Here is a 24,447-nt window from a genome sequence, read left to right as displayed (position 1 = left end):
GCAGTCCAAGTTAACTCACCACAAGCTGTTGAACTGATGTGTTTAAAAGAAATTAAAATTCACTGGTTCACAATAAGTATTTGCCATAACAATTTCAGATTAGCATTTGCCTAAAACTTGCAGACAAATCTTTTCTATTTATTGTAGAGCTTTTCAGAGAACGATTTTGTACTTCACCACTTTTTCCCCATTTCCAAAATTGAACATAGGCAAAGGCTTCCAACGCTCACTTACTATCTATACATTATCTGCAGAATTACAGAGATGAATCATTTTTACATGAAAAAATACGGTATTAAAAATCTTACATCCAAGGACAAAACATAGCAACAAAAGGCAGCCCAAAAAATTAACATCCAGTTTGTCACCATTAAGATGAAACTCCCTCAGGGTGAGTTTTCAATGACAATAAGGAAGTTGACGTTTATTTTTTGGTTTTCTGTTTTTTTTTTTTTTTATTTTACCCCCCATAAAGGAGACATGCACTAAAAACAGTAATGTCTAAAACAACATTATTTAACATCTAATCATGCACCTGAAGATTTGGCTCTGAGCATCTTCTAAAGCCAACAGTCAGAGGAACCCAGTTTCACTGAGGCACCAGTCAGGGAGTTTCTGAAAGAGTCCTCCGAGCTGAGATCCGCAGACATTTGGGGCAGCCTCCAGACTTGAAGCATGCTTTGTGAAAGCATGTTTTGCACTCTGTTTATACATACAGAGTAGCATTTAGAGGAAAAAAAATAAAATTAAAAAAAAAAGAATCAACAGCTGTGTTCCTTGACTCGTGTTCTATCATGTACATATCAACACAAAAGCAAACACAAGCAGTGCAAGGCTGGGACAACCACCGCCACTGTAATAATTTACACTGAATGCTGGCAAGATCTGATAAAACAGCTCTCTCATGCCTGGACCCAAAAAACAGCCTCCCCCATGGTCAGGCAAATGCCTGGTTTTGCTCTCTAAATCCACTGCTATGAAACAGCTGCCACAGGCTGTTTTTTGAGGATACATGCTGCCCGTGATTTACAAATGCACATGCAGATTTTCAAATATGCATGCTTTCAGTTCTAGTTCTCAATCTTGTTCTCAATGTATGCAAGCTAGTTCTCAATGTTTCAAGTAAGTCTAAATGGTTTTATTCACCAAAATTCCCCCAAGAAAGAAAAACATTCAGTCTGGAACATACCTGGGCACCTTTTACATTTGGCAGTCTGATATGGAAAGAGCAGGTCTGCACTCTGACAGAATTCACAGATAAACCCCTTCGCTTGACAGAGCTACAACAATAGCAAAAGGGTTGAATTAAAAACAAAGAAAAAAATTATTTGGGAATGGCAGCAGGGATATTTCCTTACAGTAGCAGCTGCAAGGACACTAAAAGCCCTGTTTTTTCCTTACCTCACAGCCATCTACATGAGAGGTGGAACTCTTCAGAATATCTTTAAGAAGGGGCAGTAACTGCCCTCGTTTGATCTTCACCAGATCATCCAGTGAGAAGAGATGCAGCTCCTCTGTCAGATGGCTGGGAACCTGTTCAAATTCTTTCAGTATACTGCAAAGAGAAATAAAACCCAAATAAAGTTACAAAAAGTTGTTTCTAAAGTGTCTTTCCAGAATAAGCATCTTTCACTTCTCTAGTCACATGGGGATTATACAAGGCAAGTTCCTGCTATCTACCTCCCCTCCCAGTTTGAAATCACTTTAATAAAAATTGGAAGGTTTGGGATTTAGAATAAACTCTCTGCTTTAAACATGCACTCCTCAGCTTTGGAGTTGCCATACACAGTTATCCCAGCAATCCATAAATAATGTGTAAAGGGCTCTCTCCTGCCTTAGGAAAAGTAGGCAAAATCCCAAATAGTATCTAATAAAATAAGCCAGGCTTATTTATTTGCTTTGCAAAGAGGACTTTGAGGGGTTTTATCCTGTAGTAGTGTCACTACTGGGTGACACTATGCTTGTGCTGAGCAGGTGAACTCTGGAAATAGAGCTATTGGTCTTTATCACTACTGCTTACTACTGCTTTCATTTGAATATTTTTATAAAATAAACTGAATTGAGCATTATGACAGATTTCTGGAAAAAATCTTTAAATGCTCAATGAACACACTTGTCAATTTAAAAAAGCCAACATATTTTTTTAAAGACAAATATTCTCAGAGAGGTAAGTATCTTTGACATTTTAAGGAGTGAGAACCTAGGAGAAACAGAACAGGAAAAAATACTCACCTAACTAAAATGACTCAACATTTAAAACCAAACTATATTACAACAAACAGCTACCACATAAAACTTGTACTTCATTCAACATTTGCAGTGCAATAGAAGGCAGTTTTTTTATTGGAGTTCTCCAATGATCATATCAACTTATTTAAAACTGCACCCAAATGTCTCTAGAGAAGAAGGCTCTATAAGCACATAATGTACATTTTATTAAGCTATTTTTCATGCATAATCACAGTCCATACCTTTCAGCAAACCTGCACGTTTTCAAAAGCTTTTTTAAATGAAAAAGCTGTTCTTGCGCCTCCTAAAAGATGGAGGAGAAAAACAAAGCTGTTTTTAAATCAAAAGCATTGCTTTTATATATTCCTAAGTGAGGAACACCACTTTTGAGTCTGCAACCCTTGCAAGTACCAAGCCACTCCTAAAAAAAGGGACTTTACACTTAGCATTGTATTAAGCAAATGGATTTTCTAATGCACGAAAGCCAAAACAGGCAAAGACTATTTTTATTTCCTGACAAGTGAAGCAAGTCCTAATGCCAAATATGGCTGCAGGTCTTGATGCATGCTAGACCCACACCTGTGTAAGAACAGATAAGCCAGGAAAACTCCTCAGCCAAGAAGGGAACACGTCTACTTGCAATCTTCAGCAAAACACTCTTCCTGAAGCTGTAGGAGGTACAACTCATACATAAGCAAAAGATGTTTCCCCGAATGGCCCACAAAATTAAGGAGTCATTCCAAAATTACAGAACTTTTCAACAGCCAAAAGCCAGAAAGATGTAAATATTTACTGCTGGAGACCAACTCCCTTATATTCACTAAAACTGGAAACCACTAAGGAAACACCTCCCAAAGGAAACAGGGCTAAGGAGACCTCTGGCATAGGTTGGAAACACCTCTCTTTGCTCCCTTCACCTGAGGAAAAGCAGGCAAGTCCCAGAAGTGGTGATGGGATAAGTCAGAAAAAAACAACCCTTCTCCTTACTACATGCACACAGAGGACATCCTGCCCTAAGGACTTCTTCCTGAAAGTCTCAGACCCAGAAATTCCTAATTAAAAAAAAAAAAATCCACACTTACCCTGACCCTGTCCATTTCTTTACTTTTCGTGTAGAGGGTTTTGTTAATAGATGACACATTGAAAATGGGTTGCTGCCATATGCTGTCCAGTAGGTGTTTGGAGAAGTTGCAGACATAGTATTTTTTGAAATCCCACTTAGAAAGTATTCGTGCAGGAATAGAAGACTGGGCATAGCTGTGGCAGCAGTCACAGAAGTACTTCCCCAGGTAGTCACAATAGCGGAGTCTCCTGATATATTCTGCAGGAAGACAGCAATAAAATTCTGAGTATTTTAAAAACTTATGGGACATAACTCTTGTCTGTATGCCCAGTCTGTCTAAATAACTCAGATCTACTGGAATGCAGAGAAAGGGATTTTTTTTTTTATTCTTTTCAGTAGAGGGTTTTATTATTGTGGCAAACACATGCACAAGGCTTGTACTTGGCATTAGAACAGAAAGTTTCCCTCAATTCCATATTTGTTCAACTGATTATAATTATCAACATAACATCTTTAAAAAACCCTGTTGCTTTAACCACAAAAGAAACACTACGTAAAATACACAACAAAAATACTTCCACCAATTTTGGAGTCATGTTGGTACAATACCTCTTCACATCAAGAGATTTGTGGGTTTTTTCCCAGCTATTACAGCATCTCCTATTTGCTCAGCTTAATATGCTATCATAGATTGTTGATACTTTACAGGACACCACAAATGCTGCTCTTGTGAGCTGACCCAGAGCAAGACTTAAGAGCCACTTCAAAGATTTCTTAGGTAAGGTCTGTTTGTCAGTTCTGTAAATCATTGTGCTTTCAAGCAGTTCTCACAAAGAATCAGGAATTAAATAAAAAAAACAAGAAAGTTTTTGTCATCGAGATCTAAAGAAACAAAAAGTTTTAAAAAGACACCCCAAAAGAACAAAACCACAGATTCCATAAGCTTGCCTACAGCCCCAAGAAAGAGACTTTTGGCAACGTCTAAATTGGCACAGGGAAAGAATTATTAAAAGAAACAACTGGACTATGCAAAACCAGCACTTTCCAGCCAGGAAGCTTGATTTTTTTTGTATTTTTTTTTCTATTTTATGACTTATGAATTTTTGTGGTTTATGAGAAGGACATCTATCAAGTATTGTATTCTGTATTGTATAAAAAATTCCAGACACCGGAAAGATCCCACTGTCTGCTTTACTATTGCAGGCACATCCAACAATGAGATTTTTCTTCTAGCTCAGGTAATTTAAAAATTGTGGTACATCTGTGCTGGTGAGGATTAAAGTGTGATTACAGTACTGATTGCAGTACAAGTACTGCACTTATTAGGGGCTTCTTGCCAGTTTTGGTAATACTTACTGCTTTCTATTGGGGTTCCACAGCCAACACATGTAAAGTTTTGAGCAGCCACCACTGCATCTCTCCTGTATACAGAGGCAAATAGTTAGACCATTCAGCACCCAAAAGACAGTTTTAATTAACATTCTTCCAAAGTGCAAAAGAGCTAACATTGGCACCAGGGAGAACGTCCACCTCAGGAGCTGACTTCTACCCCTTCACATGAAGAAGGGATATTCTGTAACGCTTGTTGAAAGAAGTAAATTATTTTTTAAATTATTATTTTTTAAAAAATTAAAATTTTAGAATTTTATTAATTTAAAATTTAAAATATTATTAATTAATTTAAAATTTAAAAATTGTTTTTAAATTGTTATTTCAATTTCTTAAGGTGGCATCAGTATCATAGGGTTTGGAGAGGGGAAATCCACATTTGCAACTGAAAAAGCTACTGTACCTGCAGCAACACAGGGAACAGCCAGTTTGCTTACTGTGTGCACTTCACAGCATTTGATACAGCATGAGACAGCCATTTCCTCACACATGACCTGCTGCCTCCCCTCACTTTCTGAAAACCAGATATCCATAAAATACTAGCAGGACAGCAGGGAAAGGCAAAAATATTCTCCAGGTAGTGTCACAAAATGAAATTTTCAGGAGCTAAGTACATTGCCGCTGTAACACCAAAGAGTACATGCATTATCACATGGAAAACTGTACATGCTGTGTTAATCAGGATGTGCCAAGAGACAGAAAAAGAGGCCATCTGTTTTCTAGTGAGGCTGGTGACAGACACTGCAGAAGGCTGTGCCATGCACCAGCTCTAGACCTGCTCACAGCTCATCTGCACATGCACGAGATCTGTTAATCACCCAAGCTCCTTCCATCAGCTTTCCCCATGCTATACTAAACAACAATGCCCAGATTCCTCAACGCTTACTTGACTGAAGGATGAATATTAAATATAATCTGTGATCTTGGTGGGGACCAGCCAGAAGATCCTCTCAACTTGGATATGATCTTTATTTCTTCAGCCAGATTCAAACTGGACTCAAGTTCTCTTGGAATCTCTTCTTTCAGCACAGACTATTGGGAAAGACAAGCTCATGAAGATAACCAGCCCATCAACTGGACATATGTTAAATGCTATAGCAGATTTTTATCTCCCTTTACACTCCAGTATTTTAAAGTTCAGTTTTCACCTGCATGTAGTCCCCCTTCAAACTCCCTCATATCAGTCCCAGAAGAAAGCACATCCTGATTGTTCACAACTACATGTTTTAAGTGGGCTGAATTTTGCTGGAGAGAGAAGACATTTTCTAAAAATTTAGATGAAGTGAACTAATAAACTGTAAGCACTCATGTGTATTTGTTTTCTTTTTTTTTTTTTAATGTAGCTTCCTCCTTTTCCTAGCAGTGAAGCAGCTGCAGTGAGACCATGATTATTTGGGGAACTGAATAAAGAGCTCGTTGTTTTCAGATCAGACTCACTCTCTGCTTAGATGAGCTCAGGCAACCAGACAGCTGAACTGTAGAGTCTGTCTGCAACCAGTATTTTCTGAAAGCTCTGCATAACTCCTGGGCTGTTGCTTCAGCAGAATTGCAGCCTGGTTCAAAAGATGATCTGAAAGGTAAGGAATACTGTCAGTGAAAAATAGCAGCACGTCATCAGCATCTACACTGTCTTTTCTGCACCCAGGAAAAGTTTTCTCCATTCCTTCATTCCTACCCTGTTTCTTTGATACACTCAGGCCCTTGAAGAGCCACAGACACCACCTCCAGCAAGACTAGGGGACCAGAGAAACACTGCTAAGCCAAGCACCAGAGACATTTGCTGTCAAGCAGCATTCCTTCCCCTTCCTTGAGAAGGCCCAATTTACCACTCCCACAACTTTCCCTGCCCCAGCCAGAAGAACCACCAGAAAGCTGCTCCAGCAGAAAAGGTAGAGCCATGGGGCAACTGTAGCAAAGATACACACCTTTTATCTGGGACTACAGACAGATTTTCAAGGTCTTCAAGTTCTGCAGCAAAGGAGAAAATTTTATCAAACCATTTAAGAAACAAAGCATCTCTTATTCAGCACTATTTTAAAAATACTTTCTGTGTTACCACAGTGTCAGTTTCAAATATGTTCATCTTTCCAACACCCTTCCTGGATGTGGGAAATAACCTCAGCCCTGACTGCAAAACTGGCATAAGGAGTCTTATCTCCTCTGCATATCTCTGACATGATGAAGAATATTCCCTAATACCTTTGCATCCTATCATCACCATTAGCCTGCCTTCAAGAGCTGAAATGGTAAGGAGAGAATAAATGCCTGCTAGTCAAGTTCCAGACAGAAGTCACTCAACAGCACAGAGCCAAAAGAGGCCACATTAGATTTTTTGGACACTAACAGATGTTTGGAGACCCCAATCATAAACATACAAGTTAATGCTATAAACATGTTAGTAAAAGGTGAGATTAATGCAACTGAAGGACACCACTTCATTTTGTCTACATAGACACAATATGCTTATGCCAACAAGGTGTTCACATTGGTAGTGTTAGTTTTGACCGTGCTTATTGCTCTCAAGACAAATGTTTCCCCATTTACACATCCCAAAGTAACTCTTGCTGCTGGGAATGTAGTTCTTTTGGGAGCTTGTTCTTCATTAGTAGATCAAGGAAAGATGAGAGGAAAAAATAAGTCTCTAAGACCAAAGGGAACAATAAAAATCCATTCGTTATCAGAAGAAGATAAAACAAAGGTTAAAAGTTGCACAGGCCACTTTTCAGGGTTTCTATTTCTGTATGTGTAAAAATCAGAAACAAACCAAATGAAACTCAGGATGTCCTAAAGAGAAGCAAAGCCCATGTAAGAGAACAGAGATATTGTGCTCTAGTCCTGAAGCAGAGGGAGAGGCTGCCTAAAACTGAGTCAATCAGTTTCATTAGGAAATCATCATGTCCTAAATTCTCTCAAACAGTGCTGCTATAGCTGACTGAGGTTGTGCCAGTTTCACACTTTCTTAAATGCATGTTCCTTTGGTTTCATTCTTAGACGTAATTTTAGTCCCTCTGTTGGGTTTGCATGGCAAGATTTTGGTAGCAGGAGGGGCTATGGCAGTGGCTTCTGTAAGAAGCTGCCAGAAGCTTCTCCCAAATCTGAGAGCCAATGCCAGACAGCTCCAGAATGGACACACCATGGGCCAAAGCTGAGCCCATAGCCATAGTGGTAGTGCCTGTGGGATAACAGAGCCAAAATGGGAGGGAAAAAACCCTGCACAGCTGCAGCTGGAGAGAGGTGTGAGAATATGTGTGAGGAACAGCCTTGCAGACACCAAGGTCAGTGGAGAAGGAGGGGCAGGAGGTGCTCCAGGAGCCAGAGCTCTGGAGCTCCAGGGATTCCCCTGCAGCTCCTCATGCAGGGCATGGTGAGGAGGCTGTGCCCCTGCAGCCCATGGGAATTAATGGGGGAGCAGAGATCCCCCTGCAGCCTGTGGAAGAGCCCAGGCTGGGGCTGGAAGATGCTGAAGGAGGCTGTGACCTAGAGCAAAGAAGCCCATGCTGCAGCAGGCTCCTGACAGGATGTGTGGGAAGCCCCAAGAGGTAGAGAAATCGTAAGAGAAGTTCAGCCCAGGAAGACGGGAGAGTTGGGGTGGAAGGTGCTTAAAATTTTAATTTCTCACTATCCTACTCTGATTTGATTGGCAATAAATTAATTTCCCTACATTGAGTTTTGTCTGTGACAGTTTTTGGAGAGTGATGTCTCCCTGCCCTAATCCAACCCCAAAGTCTTTTGTTCTGATTTCTTCTCTCCCTTTCCAGTGGTGAAAGGAAGTGACAGAGTGATTTGCTGATCACTTGGTGTCCAGCCAGGGTTAGCTCACCATACTCTCAAACCAGCAAAGATATTCTTTCCTAGAAATGAAATCCTGCAGCAGTCTGATAATTCTGCATGTGTTCTAATAAGGACCTACACATACATAATTGTTTCCATTTTCTCATGTTATTTCTCCTACAATAACATCTACAAAATCAAGAGAATTCCCGAACAATGGAATAGATTCAACTGAACAATATATCTGTTTCTGCAGTTACAATTTTAAAGTCTTACCAATAATTACATATTCATCCTCTGAGTCACTGTGGCAATGAAATCTGGTAACCTCATGATGTGATGGTAGATGCACTGGGGAGCTGAGAGGCAGCAAAGCACAGCCTGCCCAAGACAAGGATAATACCAGTTAAACTTTTCCAGCATTTATAAGTAGCTGCAATTATGTTTACATTTTTCATCACTTGCCAAAACTTTAGCACACAGACTGCATTTATTGAGCAACTTTAATTGTTTTTATACATACACAGAGCAGGCCAGTTCTTCAGAGTCTGTCATACAGTATGTCCCTCAGTTTCTCAGCCAGAATCTTGCAGAGATAAACCCAAACCATTTATACAGCCAGTGGTCTCTCCCCTTTTCATGTCCAACAACACCATTCATTCTTCCACAGAATTTACGTAATTTAGACTTATGACATTTAGACTTTATGTCACTTCAGACTCATGATTCATCACTAAGATCTGTACTACTCAAGAGACTAAAATCTACTTAAAAATGCATGTGCTATACTCCTGCATAATAATACCAGGAGTATTTATTATCTTGCCTTAAACTGTATGTGAATGAATACTCTGGGGAGTCTCACTCAAACCAATTGCACATTGGTTGCATTCCTCATCCACATATTGCAGAAGCAAACACAGAAGGAAAGACACGAATTGCAAATACTACCAAAAAAAAAATTTAAGCAGAGAGAAAAACAGCCAGCTACAGGCATGCTCTATGGACAGTCATGCTGGGCTTTGTGGCATTTAACCCTACATTTTAATTTTAATGTAAAAAATGATTATAATTAATAAAACATAGGTGTGAACCACCTATGTGGTGGCAAAAGGAAGTATGTGACCCACAGGAAAACACTTGTGGCATGATGATCCTCAATGGACCCAGCTCTCCAGAGACTCAAAGAAGGTAACAGAGGATTTGGTTCCAAGCAATGCCCCAATTTGTTTAATATTTTCTTGCACAGAAACAAACAGCAAAGGCTTTCAAACAAGGTTACATTCTAAATTAAGTAACTTGCCTTCATAACCACTGTCTGAAGAGGTAACAGAAGAATCAGACTTCTTCACTCCAGGGTAAGAAGATAATTCTGAGTCAGTGTGATAGCTGCCATCTGATCCACTTGTTTCCTCCACACCCCAGGACTCTGCTTGTTGTTGGCTGAGGATATTACATTTCATTTTTTCTAGTGATGCTATAATCATGTCTGCGACAAAAAAGTGTGCGTTTTCCTGGACACGAGATTGGAACGCTCATTAGTACACAGCATAGCTGATATTTAGTTAAGATGAAGTAAAATGTATCATTTTCCTCCCATACTTTTTCAACTCTATAAATAAAAATGTAAACCTGTCTGACCTTTTATTTAAAGTCAAAAACACCACCCCAAGGGCGATTCAGGAACAATATGCAAAAGGCAAGTGCCTAGATAATTGTCTCACCCTTGATTATAATATCCAATCTACTTTATCTTACCCATGTATTAGATAAAAATGAACTTGATTGCATGACTAACTGGTGTATATGTATGCATTTCAGAGATGCAGTCTTCTAGTTACACTGCATTATTTAGTATGCAAGCGTACATCCAAGTAACCTATTTAATATGATTTAATTCCAAGTCAATGTGTATGAGCAGCTTTGCACACAGGCTAGCTGGAGGGGGCCAGAAGTGGCAAGTTTTGAATGGAGTGTAGATCTTCAGGTGGTGGGAAGTACAGGAACTAGTAAAATGTTTTCATGTGTTAAGAGTTAGGGCAGTGAGGTGGGGAATATGCAGTGAGATTGCTTACATGGCCAACTCAACCCTACATAGAAATTCTCTGATAAGAGTGAGAACCTGGCTCCCCTGGGCTTCCCACTGCCTTAAAAGGCAGCTGTTCCAAAGCTTCACTGTAGCATTTCCAAATCAGACAACACTTCCTTGTGATGTCTCTTGCCATCTTGCCTGCCCTGGTCATCCATTCTCCAGGAAAAGGGACCACTGAGACATACACACACACCTGGGGCTCCTTTCCTAAATCCTAATTCCTGTATCCCTTGCTTTCTGAGGTCTAACAGAGCATCCCACCAGCCCCACCTGAGCTACTGCTGATGGTCTGGGCGCAAGTCCCACACCAGTCTCAGCTCAAAAGTGGATACATCATGGAGAGTTAGTTGTACTCAGGCACCAGGGTGGTAACCCAGAGATACCCAGGATACTCTCAACTGCCATGTGCAAACATAAACTTACATCTAAAAAAGCTATGGCAGTATCCAAGGCTAGAGACTCTTGAGTGCAGGATAATTAAAGCTTTAAAAAAGTGGCTTATGCTCAGAAAATTGTACCACTTAACATCAGTATTCATTATATCCCCTCAACTTGTATGGGAACCATGAAGAAACACATCAGTGTTTAGGAATAACTAAATTTTAAGGAGCACAACAGACAGCACAGCTTTCTTACTGCTCACAGACAAATACATGTAGACAAGATATCTCAGCATTAGAGTGCACCCAAGTCCCTCTGGGTGTTTGGAGAGACTTATCTTTTTCCTACCACTAATTAATATGACTTGCTTGGTGCACAGTTTCCCCAGAGACAACTTTCAGTGAACTTCAGGAGCCCAGGAGTTTGCTATCCCTTCCATTAGCAAAGAAATAATTTAAAAGCCTTTTTTCCTTTGGGAGTTATCTCCTACTTTGAAGATAGAAGAAGTCTCAAGTTAGTGGCAGAACACAGCCTATCAGCATGCCCTGCTGATAAAAGCAATTATGAGTGCATCTGAGAGAGCTGCATTGCAAAAACATGAAACAGAACACACAGACTCCTGTACTCAGCATGACTATCAGCTTTTAGCTCTGCCTACTGATAGCTCCCTCACCCTGCAAAGCAGACCCAACTCAGCTGTGACACATCAACCTTCTCATTTCTGTCCTCTCCCACTAACATCAGTGGAAAGTCCCTTTAAAATTATCTGACCCATTTCCTTCCTGGCACACAACTACAACTGCAGGACCTACTGACACCACATGTACCTTAACTTTCAGTCCTAAAGTTGAAAGGTATTATTTCACAAGCTAAAAGTATTTGAAATTTAGTGGGTTTTTGTTTGGTAAGATTTTTTTTGTTCTTTGGGTTTATTTTAAAGGCAGCCTTGCTCATAATTGAGCTTTTGCTATCTTTTAACTTGTAATCACATCAGCCCCCAATCTCTGCACAGTAGTAGTAGCTGGTAAGATCTTTATTCACTCAATACTCAGATTGTGGTTTCTAATCCAGATACCAGCTCACTGGTCTCCTGGTGTCTGAAAACAAATTACTTTTGTTTTAGGTCCCACAATAAAGATGGAGAAACATTGTCTCCTTTCTGAAACACCTTTCATAAAAAGCAACACAAAAAGCTAGTTCAAGTTCATTGAGTTTTGGTGTGTGATTTATTGAGTGGGTTTTGTTGTTTGAAATGCACCTTATGGATGTTGAGAGCTTCAAACCAAAGGCAGAACTTGCTCCTCTGGTAAAACCAGTGCTGTGCATAAAGATGGTGATTACCTCTGGGGCCTAGGACATGGGACCACATGCACACAGTCCAGCAAAAAAATCCCCTTTTCTAGGCACATTTTTAAAGCTCTTTTATATTAAATCCTACTCATTACAATCCATTAACCCTTCTTTTCCCACTGTTGGAAAAGATTAACATTTAGCACACAGAGTTATGTGTGACAGCTTTAACTCCTCATCTTTAGCTCTATTTACAGGCTTGAGTAGACTGCCTATCTGGCAACACACCTAAGACTGTTTGAGGCCCTTATGAGAAACTGCTTGAATTACTGCAGCTCTTAAGAGTTATTGGTATCCATACTGTAATTCTTTGACAAAAAAATCTCACATGCTTATCATCAGCACACACCAAAAAGCCCCATCCTCTCCCCATCTTTTGATACTAAAAGCAGGAGGTAAATCTCATACATATGCATGCATGCAGCTGCAAGAACTTCTATGTAATATATTCTAATATAACTTTAAAGTTACTAATGTTAAAGTTTGCTTTCAAGGAATGTGTGGGGAAATGATGGAATGAAAAGCAGAAACATACATTGTTCCTGTATATATTTCCATTACTTAAAAATAATTAAAATATTTAATTAATGGGTCAAGAGTAGAAGGCAAATTATGAAATAGGCATTTTTTGTTTGTAGATTCACCCATAGAGGGCAAGAAGAGGGAAAATAGAGTATTTTAAAGATTAGTACATCTATCAGGAAGTTCTTTTATTGAGAAACACCTCTCGTCATTTGGTTTTGCCAAATAATAAAATGTAAAAACTGTGATGATGATAGTATTTGATGTCCTCACCTTTTCCACATCCTCTGGAAGCATGCAGACGTCCTGCAGTGAACGATTCAAGGGTATAGCACCTACATTCAAAGGAGAAGTAGAACCTGAGGGTATGACAAGAACTTTTATTAGTTACTTCTTTCTCTGCAGCTCCCAAGATGCATGCTGGGACTTCCAGAAAGCAAAGCAAGGGTTTTTCCCCAAAACTGAACACCACTGGGGCTGGGTAGAAGCTGTGGTAGAAGCTAAGGCAGAGAAAAATGTGAGAAACACGCTGGCATTTGACCTACTCCGGCAACCTGAAGCATGAGCATCAACTACCAGAGAAACACAGTTTAAATGCTGTGCTGTGACAGCAGCACTGCACTCCCACACCAGTTCTCTCCAAGCTACAGCCTGAGCTGCTGGGGACAACCACAAACAGAACCTGAGGCTGGATTTGCAGCAATGCTCTGCAGTAGGTGACACAGCCAGCTAACACTGCACTCTGCTCCTTCACAGTTGCTGGAAGAAACACAAATCCCACTGCTGTCTGGGCATGCAGAGAGATGCACCTTAAAAAATTCCCCATATCACTGCTGGCATTGTGTTTGCAAACACTAAGTTTGGAAAACATTTTGCCATTATGTTTCCACACCCCAAGGAAATGTCCCTCCTGCTTCCAAATGCAACCCATAGTGAATGGTACTATGTCCAATTGTGGCATTAGCCACAGTATTTCTCCCCAGAATTGCAGTTTTTTTCTGCTGGTAGTCTCTGATGAGTATGTGAAATAAATTTTATCTCTTTTTCCCCAATAAGAACTTTTCACTGTACAGCAGAGAACACGTCAGGTTTTCACTGGGGCTTACTACCTCTTCCTGGACCTTGAACTCACAGAGTTTCTGTTTCACCCTCATGATGTTCACAGGATAAAACAGACTGTATATGGTAGAAAAGGGACACCACACAGACACCATTTAAACATTTTGCAAATAGCACACTTAATCAATGGCTTTTTATTTTTTAAAAAATGCCCCTCCTAAATTGGTTTAAAAGCCACAGGCTAAAGAGCTCCCACAAAATATGATCATAATTTATGTAAAACTTTTCTCCAACTGAGGGACACTGACTCTCAGGCCTAGTTTGGATTATTTATGTTGCTGTACCTAGAGAAACCATTATGCTGCCCTGAGCATCAATGACATCAGGCTGTAAAGTCAACACTGCACTCGAGCAGAGCGACACAGATGGAGAGTTTTTGTACAGAATTATTAATACCTCCATTGTGTATACCATGAAGGAAAAACAGAAAGGCTGACAATGTGACTTTTCAAAACACATTTAACGGCCTAATTAAGTTATTTTCATACCTACCTGATGATTCATCTTACTAGGTAAGCTCTATAGCTTGATAATAGACTACATTCTCATCAGTTAAGATAACAAATATTACTCTCTAAACTAAAAATAATAAGCAGAAATAAGGAATTGGGAAAATTATTCCTTTCTCTTTAAAACATAAGACCCAATTCATCTTAAATATAACTTTGAAATCTAATGGGAGCTTTCTCCTTTGCTTACCTCTTGCATCCTACTTGCATCTTTAAGTAAAAAAAGAATGTAAAAAAAGCACAGGGAAGGAGCCCAGCACATCAAGCAATGGGATGCAACTCTGGGTCTGATGCAGGAAAGTTATCTGGTTGCCCTTCTGCTCCTGAGCACTGTTGCCTGAGGCTGCTGGGGCTGGGGAAAGAGCCCTAAGAGCCAGAGAAGGAAGTGACTTTGATGTACATAGAGGTTAAAAGCAAGAACAAGCTTGTGAACTCAGTGACACACTGGCCACAATAAAGCCCCCAGAAAACACTAAACTCAGTCACAAACTCTTCGCTAACAGTGACAGAGCCTTTTCAAAAGGTTGAATAAGGGCCATTCTCTGGTAGCCTCAAACATACGAACACAGCCTAGTAGGAATTTCAGGGTACCAGCAGAAAATCCCACTAAACAAAAATTATATTCCACTGAAAAAGAAATTTTCCCAATTTAAGTGATATTACATAGTTTTCTTGTATCTTGTGCATCCCTCAGCAATTCTCCTGTGAGAAACCATCATCTCTAAGACAGCAAGTCAGGAAATCCTATTGTGTAATTCCTGCACTCAAATTAGGCATTGTATTTCTTCTTTTTCATTTTGCTATTCACTTTTCACATCCTCATAGTACCGGACATTGCAGGAGAGAATGAGACCTCATTACCCAGGCTACCCAGTAGCAAGTTAATGGTTAAAAGCAACAAGGAATGAAGAAATGCAGAAGTTTTCACTTTGTACAGAAAAGGCCCGAGTCTAAGGCCGAACATATCACATTGCAAAGTGTCTATCAGGATCCTGCCTCCTATGAGGAGTATCTTTTAGTAAAATCAAAGATGCTCTTCAGTCACCTGGCTGCCACATTCCTTGCTCCCTTTGTTTTGGAGAGCCAGCAGCACTACTACCTCAACACAAGCTTGTGACACATCCGCCTCGTGCCAGAAGGTCGAGTCACGCACGATGTATTTGTTCTCCTACACGTGCCTCGCAGTCCCCGCTGACCCCGAGAGCCTGGGCTGTGTTTTCCAGACCCAGCTCTCCAAACACGTGTGACTGGCCTCAGCCAGCCCCAACTGCTGGGTGCGGTTTCCTTCTCCCTGCTGGGCACTTCTCAAAGGCACGGAGCACTCGCAACACCCAGCAGAAGGAAACAGCCACAATCGTCACATACTAACTGATGACAACAGCCTGTCCCAGATGACAGAAGTGTTACTAAGAGCACACAGTCCTGCAATGGCATGTGCCTGTTTGAGACCTTGCTGCCAACTTAGACCTTGGAGGAGTTCTGGGTGAATAGCTAGAAAGGATCAGAAACTGGAAGTGGAGGTCAGTGGAGTGTCACCGTTAGGACTACAACTGACCAAAGGGAAAAGAAAAAACCCAAATCAAAACAAACCAACAAAACCTAGACATTGTATTATTCTTTTATAATACAAAGGCAGGATGAACACTCCCTGCTCTTTGCTTTTATTCCAGTAGAAAAATCAGACCTCAGCTGCAATATTTTTATGAAGCTCATAATCTATTATCATGGAATCATAGAGGGGTTTGGATTGGAACAGAAGTTGAACATCACCTTGCTCCAAACCCCTTGCCATGGGCAGGGACACCTTCCACTACACCAAGTTCTCAAAGATCACTCACTAGACCAGGTTGGTCGGGACCCCAACCAACCTGGCCTTGAACACTGAAAGGTATGGGGCATCCACAACTTCCCTGAGCAACCTGTGCCAGTGCCTCAGCACCCTCATAGTAAAAGATTTCTTCCTAATATCTGGTCACTCTTCCTATTTTTTTTATAAGACCCCCTATAAGTACTGGAGGGCTGCTACAAAGTCTCCCTGGAGCCTTCTCCAAGCTGAATAACCCAAGCTCTGTCTTCATAGGAGAGGTGCTCTGTCCATCTGAACATCTTTGTGGCCTTAAGTTAAGTCCTTAGATGCCACTAACATCCTTTATAAACAAACCCAAAATGTTCATCTCACTGTACCAAAGGCTGCTCCTGTCAATATTAGGTGTTAAACAGGAGAGGACTGTTTTGCTGCCTCAGCCAAAGGGCAGGGACCCCAGCCTGCAGCCCAGGAAGGCTGGCCCACCTCATGGAGGCCCCACAGCCCCAAGGCCAGGCCAGCTGCTCCCCTGGCCATCTCAGGGACACATGCTGAACTTTCCCACTGAACAGCTCCTTACCTACAGGACTACACTGCCCAGAACCCCCTGACGCTGCAGGGACAGAAGGAACCCTGCTTAAAGGGCACCCTCTGCTAGCAGCCCTCAGCCAGTCCTCTTCACAGACAACACACAGGATTATCCATATAGCTGGAAACTGGTGAAAGGTATAAAGAACCTGTTTTACATCAGATGGGGGTTTGTGTCTCCAAAACCTCAGGGCACTTGCAAAGGAGAACAGGAAAAACAGTTCCGCTCCAGAACAACCAATTTAGTCATAATAAACTGGGTGATAATGCCCTACCTCCAAAACCCCAGAATCCAAGGACTTCCCTCTCCTCCAGCTGCTGCCAAACACAACACAATCCCACACAGACCAGTGAATCACTACCCAATCCATGCTATCTGCTGTTGGGAAAAGGGTAACAGTGAAGACAAGATAAAGCTGGTAGAAAGCTCATCCAGTGGATGTTCTACATTTCTCACAGCTCAGCAACTTCTACGTTTTATCTACAGTTGTATATTACAAAAGTATTTCTGCATCCTGAGAGATGCCTACTGCAAAAGCGTAAGCATCTCTCATTTTACCAACCACCCCTCAGGTTCTCCTTGGTTTTTAAGCTCTTTCTCCCCTCTCTCCCATTTTGAGTGACAGCATCAGTCTTATTTGCAATCCCCATAAATAAGGCCCACTTCAATTACACCTCTTTGTAGAGATCTTACAACAAAAATGCAGCTGTAAAGTTACCTGTTGGATTGACTGGCTCTGACTGGGAAAGGCCACTGGGAGAATCGCTGTCGCGGCTGCCGAGAGACACAGGCTCCACAGCATGAGGGTATTTCACCAGATCTGCTTTACCAACAGTTGAATCTGAAAGCAACCTTGTGAAAGCCAAGTCTCTTTCAGGGGAGGCACAAGACTCTTTTCCAGAATGCACAACAGCGGATGTGACGGTGCCTCCAGTTAATGTCACCTGGGTAAAGCAGTCACGCTTCAGAGGGGACACGCTTGAAAGAGTGAAACCATTCAAGGAGGAAGAAGCAGGATCTCCATCAGTATAACGGGGACAAGGGAAAGTATCCAGTGAAGGTTTGGGGGAATCACAGTCTGTGTTGTTCCAACATGCCCGGGGCCTGGTAAACCGAATATCTGTTTGTGTACAGGCAGTGCTGTGATGTGCAGAATCACTGTCGCTGTCATCATGGCTGTCCCCGGTGCTGCTTTCTTCCCACTGCTCCACATCACTGTCAGGATGCTCAGCTCCCTGCATTGTGCTTTGCTCCAACACCAAAGAGGGCTTTAAACCAGATGCATTTAAAACAGACATGAGAATGTCTTTGATAGCTTCAGCACTGCCTGGGTATGATCCAAAACTTCCAGCATGTCCGATCACTGCTGGCCTTGAAGATTCATCTGTTCAGAAATTAGAATAAAACAAGAGGTTAGGAAACAATACTAAGAAAAGATTAATACACAACATGAATAAAATGCATAGTATTTTTTACACAGGTGAGAAGACAGGACAGCTGAATTCACTCACCACTCGCTGCTGCCTCTTCCTGCAAAAAACCTCTTACTTTCTGCACTCAGGAAGCAATTCTGTCATTGATAAAGGCTAAGTAATAAACCAACAGTAAAGTATTCTGCTGCTATCCAAACACAATCAGCCAAGACTTTAACGGTGACTGATTGTCAGTGTGCTCAAAAAAAACATCACTGTTCTACAAAACAGGATAACAAAACTATTACCAGTACTGGTACTGATCCTATTGCCAATACAAGGGAAGATTACATTATAGTAAGTCACATGGAAGATCAATAGAGCAGAAAGAGTAACAAAAAATACACTCAGTAATATAAGGTCAACGTGCTTGTGTGTTTCAGTTCAGGCAGACTGGAAATGGCTAAAGTAAACTTCAGTCCCATTATTCATAGGGTGGCAACACTTGGCCAAAACCATAACAAACTTAGCCCTGTCACACCAAGATCATTATAATGCCTCTGAAAGAATTAAAAGTATTGCCAAGGTCCTATGTGATCAACTGCAAAACTTAGTTCCAGAAAGCAGAAAAACTTCTCTTAGTGGCAGACATAGAACATTAGCAGGACCCAGAAGTGTGCACCACAACCAGTAGCTTTTGAAGAATAAATTGAAGTCCTGTACCTTGAACAAAACAAACAAAAACCCCAAAAACAAACTAAAAAAAAGTCTCAGAGGAACTGCCATAATCCAAGTAACTGAGAGATTAGACACAAAGTCTATGTTCAAGAAACCATTGACTACATCAACACAATGAAGTTAATACCAATCTCCTTTGGGGAAGATAAGTCAGTTGTAAAATTCTAAGAATAGATAGAATCAAGAAGAATTATTTCCAGGACAAAGAACTCCTAGTTAGGACCACAAGGATTGTTAAACACTGCTGCTGAAAAAAGGAGGAAGTCTTGCAGACTCCAGACTTTGCCCAGAGGTTGCTCTCCTTGGACATATCTCATTGGAAAACAGTAAACTTCTCCGTAAGTCTCTCACCTGGAAGCCTGCATGCACGCAAACAACATGATAAGAAAGCTTACCAATGAAGGGATCAAAACCAAAACAAAAAAAAGAAAAAACCTATGTATTTTGGAACAGCAAGTCCATATAAAGACCAGAGCTCATCAAGAAAAATCTCAAAAAACCCAAGAACATCACATATAACTGAAACTGCAAGAGTTGCTAGCAAAACTAACCTAGTAAAGCCAGGTCAAAATCAACCAGAACATGTCAGTAATAGGGATCAGTCACTTGCCACTTACCAGGACACAGCTCTTGCAGAAATAGAACAAAACTGCACATTTTACTGGCTGCACTTGCAAACAAACACTTGCCAATGTAGCCAGCCACGGCAATATAAGGACAGGAATGGGAAAATTAAAACTAGCTGACTTTTAAACAAATACATTTCAAACTTTTCAGGGAAAGAAAGACACTTTGGAAACTACTGACATTTCAATTGCACAGGAACACCTAAATTTGGGCTGCAAACATCATCTTCTCTGTGCTAAATATGTAGTGTTATAATAAAAAAATTGTAAAATTTTATGAGCTGAAAGAGGCCTCAAAGATCATCTAGTTCCAATCCCCCTGCTGTAAGTGGGGACACCTTCCAGTAGACCAAATTGCTCAGAGTCCCATCCAACCTCACCTTGAACACTTAAAGAGAGGGGGCATCCACAGAGTTTCTGGGCAACCTGATCCACCCTCACATGCAAATGTCAGCATTAACTAAAACAGCCAAACTACCATTAAAAGGCAAAAACCACCCATACTTGCAAATTGTATAATGTATTTTGATGTTGTACCACCCTCAAAGCCAATAAGCAAGGAACCCTCTTCAAACAAACTAGACTTGTTTAGTACACGCAAACACCAATAGCTTTTGCTAGCACTACAAGCGCCAGCACTACTCCCCCAGAGGGAGGCAATTTGGGACAAACTGGCATTACCTGAGAGAACAGAGATTTGAGGTGTTGGAGCCAGGCAGCTAATCCTCACAGAGGGATTTGAAGAACACGCTGAGTCGGTGAACGCCACCTTTAGGCTTTCGTGGCTCAACTATAAAGAGAACAGAGAGGCAGACAATTTGGTTATAAGATAACAGCACTCTGCTAATGATACCCTCAGTGTCACAGTCATCCCAGCAGGAAGAACACTTTTCTGAAGCCTGCTGACAGTCACCTAACCACTACCTACATTTCTGGCTGCCTGGAAATCTCCCCAGAAGCATGCACTGTCTGGAGAGCACTCACATCTCAGCTCTGCATCTCTCATTTCACTCCAGAAGGCAGGTGACCAAAAGAAACTCTCCACAGCAGGAGGATTAAGCATGTGCATAAGGCATAAATGAGACAAAATGCTGAATAGGATGCCTGCATATCTACCAAAACAACAGCAATGGAGTGGAAAAGAATTCAAGGAACCACCAATCTGTATCTGGAAGTATTGGCATTTTTAGATGTACATAAATTATAAGCTAAATCTATGAGGATCCAGCTCCACAAATATCTGACCCATATGCTGCTTTATCTCCCAGCTCTAACAAATGGGAGCAAGTGTGGTCATGTCACCTAAATTGATAGAACACAGTACATGTGGTTCATGTCAGCAACGTGACTGACCCAGCATAATGCAAGAGGTGACATAGATAGATAGTACTCGACCTGGCATAGGAGCCTGCCAGTATAAGCTGACCAAAATGTTGAATGCATTTGAACTGCCTGAGCAGGTTTATACCAGATCAGCACTTCACTTTTTGCAGTCAGAATGCTTCCAATTCAGTATTTCTACCCCTCAAAGCTGGATTTACCATACTGTCAAACCACTGTAAGCTGAACCAGGGAAACAATTTAGTGCAGATACTCAGGGGCTAATTTCAACAAGAGACTCTGATACACTCAGGACAGCAAAGCAACGGGTATTCTCCCTAAGCTCATAAATTCCTTGTGAAGACCTAAAATTTGTCCCCCACCTCCCTGCTGCCTCAAGTATGTGCTGGACCTGCAGAGCACAACACAGAAAACAGGGAAATGAAAGGGATGCCCTGCTCCCACATGCACATCGTTAAAAGGCACTTAACCAAGGCGCTGTGCCTTCCTCACAGATCAGTGAGAATGTCTGCACACTGAAGCACAACCAGGACTCCTCTCACCCTCCCCTGAACTCTGTGATCCCATAAAAAGAGAAGGGAGTTAAAGGTGTGCTGTCCTCGGCCACTCCGGGTTGTTGACCTCTACACTTCCTACGTGCAACAGTGAGGTGACTCAGAGGACAGCTCTTGTCCAGATACCCTTCTTTCAGACTCACGGAAAGCAGAAGAAATTAAAACCCACAGAGAATTTCCCTTTTAACTGAAGAATAATGTTTCAAACCAAAAATAGTATGTGTAATTTAAAATATTTAGCGTTTGATAATGCCAGTGTTTAGAAAAATACGCTTTTCAGTATCTGCTAGTGTTTTCTATTTCCCCCCCCTGTACTTCTTTAGATAAACTGGCATGTAGGCAGACTTTATACACATAAATATCATATGGTCAAAATTGTTTTCAATACAATTAACAAACTTTGAGCAATTAACAGATTCTACCTCTTAGGATACAAGCATCCCAAGTGCCCAGCAAGATAAATACAAGTACTTTTATCAGTAAGCATAGCTGTTAAGGGTGCTGAGCTTTAAGACTTTTGTCTTTGTTTTTAAACAATGCTCCCATCTCTCAGCTCTTATCAGAACGGTGTGAGAATTCAGGTACAATTTCCATTCATTTACTCTCCAGAGGCTATGATTTCAACTAAATCACAGGGAAAAAAAAAGTCACATAACTGTTCAATAACCGCAAAAAAAAAAAAAAAAAAAAAAGCGATTAAAGAGCAGTGATAAGGAAATACAACAACAGAAGCACATGGAAAGCACGACACACTGCCATAACAAAAAAAAAAAAAAAAAAAAAAAACAAACAAAAAAAAACCACCACACCACAAAAAAGAAAAAACCAACAAAGACAATTTGACATCTTCCTACTATAAAAGTCTGTCTTTTCCTCCCCCACCTGAGTATTGGGACTGTGTTTCCCAAGTTAACTCTACCAGCATTTAAAAATAACTTACTACATCCACTGAAACTAAAAGCTGGTTTTTGAACCAAAACCCTCCTGAGCTAAGAGCACACTGAGCCACCATTCAGAGGTCTCCCTTTGCCTCACCTTCTCAGAGCAGGGATGTTTGAAGACTTCTGTTCTGCTGAAGCTGGCGAGCGCTACTGCATGGAGAGACATGATGGGAAAGCTTTCATTTTTCGGTGTTGTTAAGTACCTGGAAGCAACAGACAGAGAATTACAGTCACCACTACTTTATCCGTGCTTCTCCATCTGTTTTGCAGACTCCACAGTTAATATTCTGAACTATTTTCCGTCCCGACTTGGCACGCTTATAGAAGCTCACCGAAAAGCAGAGCCCAGCAACAATGGAAATGCGCTTTAAAAAAGTGCCTAACTCAGGGGACGGGAGAATCGTTTGTTTGCCTGTTTTTAAAAAAAGCCTTCCACATGCATAAGAGGAAGATTATTGATGTGTGGTCCTTCACAGTTTGCTGTAAAAGGAGGAAGAGAGGGAGCGGAGTGGGCAGCAGCGGGCTCCGTGCTCCGGCTCTGCAGCAGAGGCTGCACCCCCACGCCGGGCAGGGGCAGGGGGCAGCGGCGATGGCAAACGCCGGCGATGTCCCCGGCACGCCGCGCAGTCACAGCTCTGCTGCCATCACGGCTCGGCAAGCGCTGAACCCGGAGGGAGACCCCGGCACCTCCCGCCGCCCCAGCAGGCACGGACCGCTCTCCCCCGGCCCCGCTCCCGCTCCTACCTGCGGCCGCGGCTCCAGCGCCTCCCGCCCGCTCGGCCGCCGCGCCGACGATGCCGAGGCCGCCTCCTGCCCGCTCCACGTCCCTCCCTCTCCCTCTCTCCCGGCCCGCCTATCCTTCCTCCAGAGGCGGAGCCCAAACCAAACGACGCCGAACAAATCTAAACAACCAAAAGGCGGCTGCTGAGGAGTCGCGCCGGGGCTTTGGGCTTGTCTGGGTTGGAGAAAATGAGGCTGAGGGCAGGCGACCTCGTTGCTTTTTACACCTTCCTGAGGAGAGGGAGGGGTTTAGCTCTTCTCGCTCAGCGACAGGACGCGTGGGAATGGTTCAAAGCTGCTCCTTAAGTTTACACTGGACACTGGGGGCTGTTTCTTTGCCGAGGGGAACGGCGTTCCTGGAGGTGGTCAATGCCCCAAGGCTGTCCGTGTTTGAGAAGCATTTGGACAACGACCTTATCAATATGTTTTAGCTTGGTCAGCACTCAATTACTCAGAAGCTGGACTAGGTGATCACCGTAGTATCGCACAACCAAACAAACCCAAGAGGAGTCAACTGGGAATGAATGGAGGGTGTTCTCTCGGTCGGTGTGAACTGGGGTGGACTACAGTGAAGCTTCCAGGCAGCATATGGAGACGCAACTCAAGAATCAGCTGTGTCCGAGGACTTGCTAACTGGCTGAATAGAAGTGCTAGGTCCATTCTCACTGAGCTTTTGGAAAATAATTGAGCCATCTGCCAGGCTGATCTACGGAGTCAGCTGCCCCAGCAGGCTCAAAACTAGCAGGCTGTAGTACCTAGTAGCCAGTCTGAGCTAAAAATAGAGTGAAGGAATGCTGAGCTGTATTTGTGAAGCTAAAAAATTGCTGATTGTTCATAAAGAGCAAAAAAATATGTGCAGGAACTTGGGAAATCGCAAATCATGAGGAAGTGGGAAGGAGATATAGTCCAGATGGTACCATGCAGAAATAAGTAGAAGCAGTAAATAGAATGCAAAACAGAGCTGCAGCTGAAAATGTGGCTTTCAGATGTTCTGGAGTAATTGTGTCCTTTTTAAGAACAAATGATGACTTAGCCAGTAAATAGGATAGTGGAAATGGGCTGTGGAAACTTAGGAGGAGCTGCTGGCCACGCTGCACAGTTGCCTGAATTTAGTCAGGATGGGACTGTATGTAACCCTGATATCATCGAATATGTCCCTGCTTATCCCAGGGGGGTTTGACTAGATGTCCTTTAAATGTCCCTTCTAACACAAGCTATTCTATGATTCTATGTTATC

At 41.9% G+C, this 24,447-nt stretch overlaps 1 protein-coding gene across 2 annotated transcripts; it reads right to left on the bottom strand.

The window, feature by feature from the left end:
* Positions 1 to 392: 392 nt before the first annotated feature.
* RUBCNL (rubicon like autophagy enhancer) lies at positions 393 to 23,255 on the bottom strand. Of its 2 annotated transcripts, none has more exons than XM_071448417.1 (16): positions 23,175 to 23,255; positions 22,525 to 22,633; positions 20,276 to 20,384; positions 17,537 to 18,202; positions 13,071 to 13,156; positions 9,756 to 9,966; positions 8,729 to 8,833; positions 6,607 to 6,649; positions 6,119 to 6,251; positions 5,568 to 5,713; positions 4,649 to 4,713; positions 3,312 to 3,550; positions 2,472 to 2,533; positions 1,402 to 1,555; positions 1,190 to 1,280; positions 393 to 702 (listed from the first exon to the last, which is right to left on the bottom strand). In XM_071448417.1, the coding sequence occupies exons 2-16, from the start codon at positions 22,594 to 22,596 to the stop codon at positions 605 to 607; spliced, it is 2,280 nt and encodes a 759-aa protein (XP_071304518.1). In that variant the 5' UTR covers positions 22,597 to 22,633; positions 23,175 to 23,255; the 3' UTR covers positions 393 to 604. The 2 variants fall into 2 exon arrangements, with proteins under 2 accessions (XP_071304518.1, XP_071304519.1); XM_071448418.1 differs by having other exon boundaries at positions 13,071 to 13,132.
* Positions 23,256 to 24,447: the final 1,192 nt, after the last annotated feature.

Source organism: Agelaius tricolor, unplaced genomic scaffold, assembly GCF_023055355.1.
Source record: "Agelaius tricolor isolate 1412-34295 unplaced genomic scaffold, bAgeTri1.0.p SCAF_26, whole genome shotgun sequence".
NCBI lineage: Eukaryota > Metazoa > Chordata > Aves > Passeriformes > Icteridae > Agelaius > Agelaius tricolor.
Note: the sequence above shows the minus strand (reverse complement) of the source record. Positions and strands in the feature narration are given on the sequence as shown.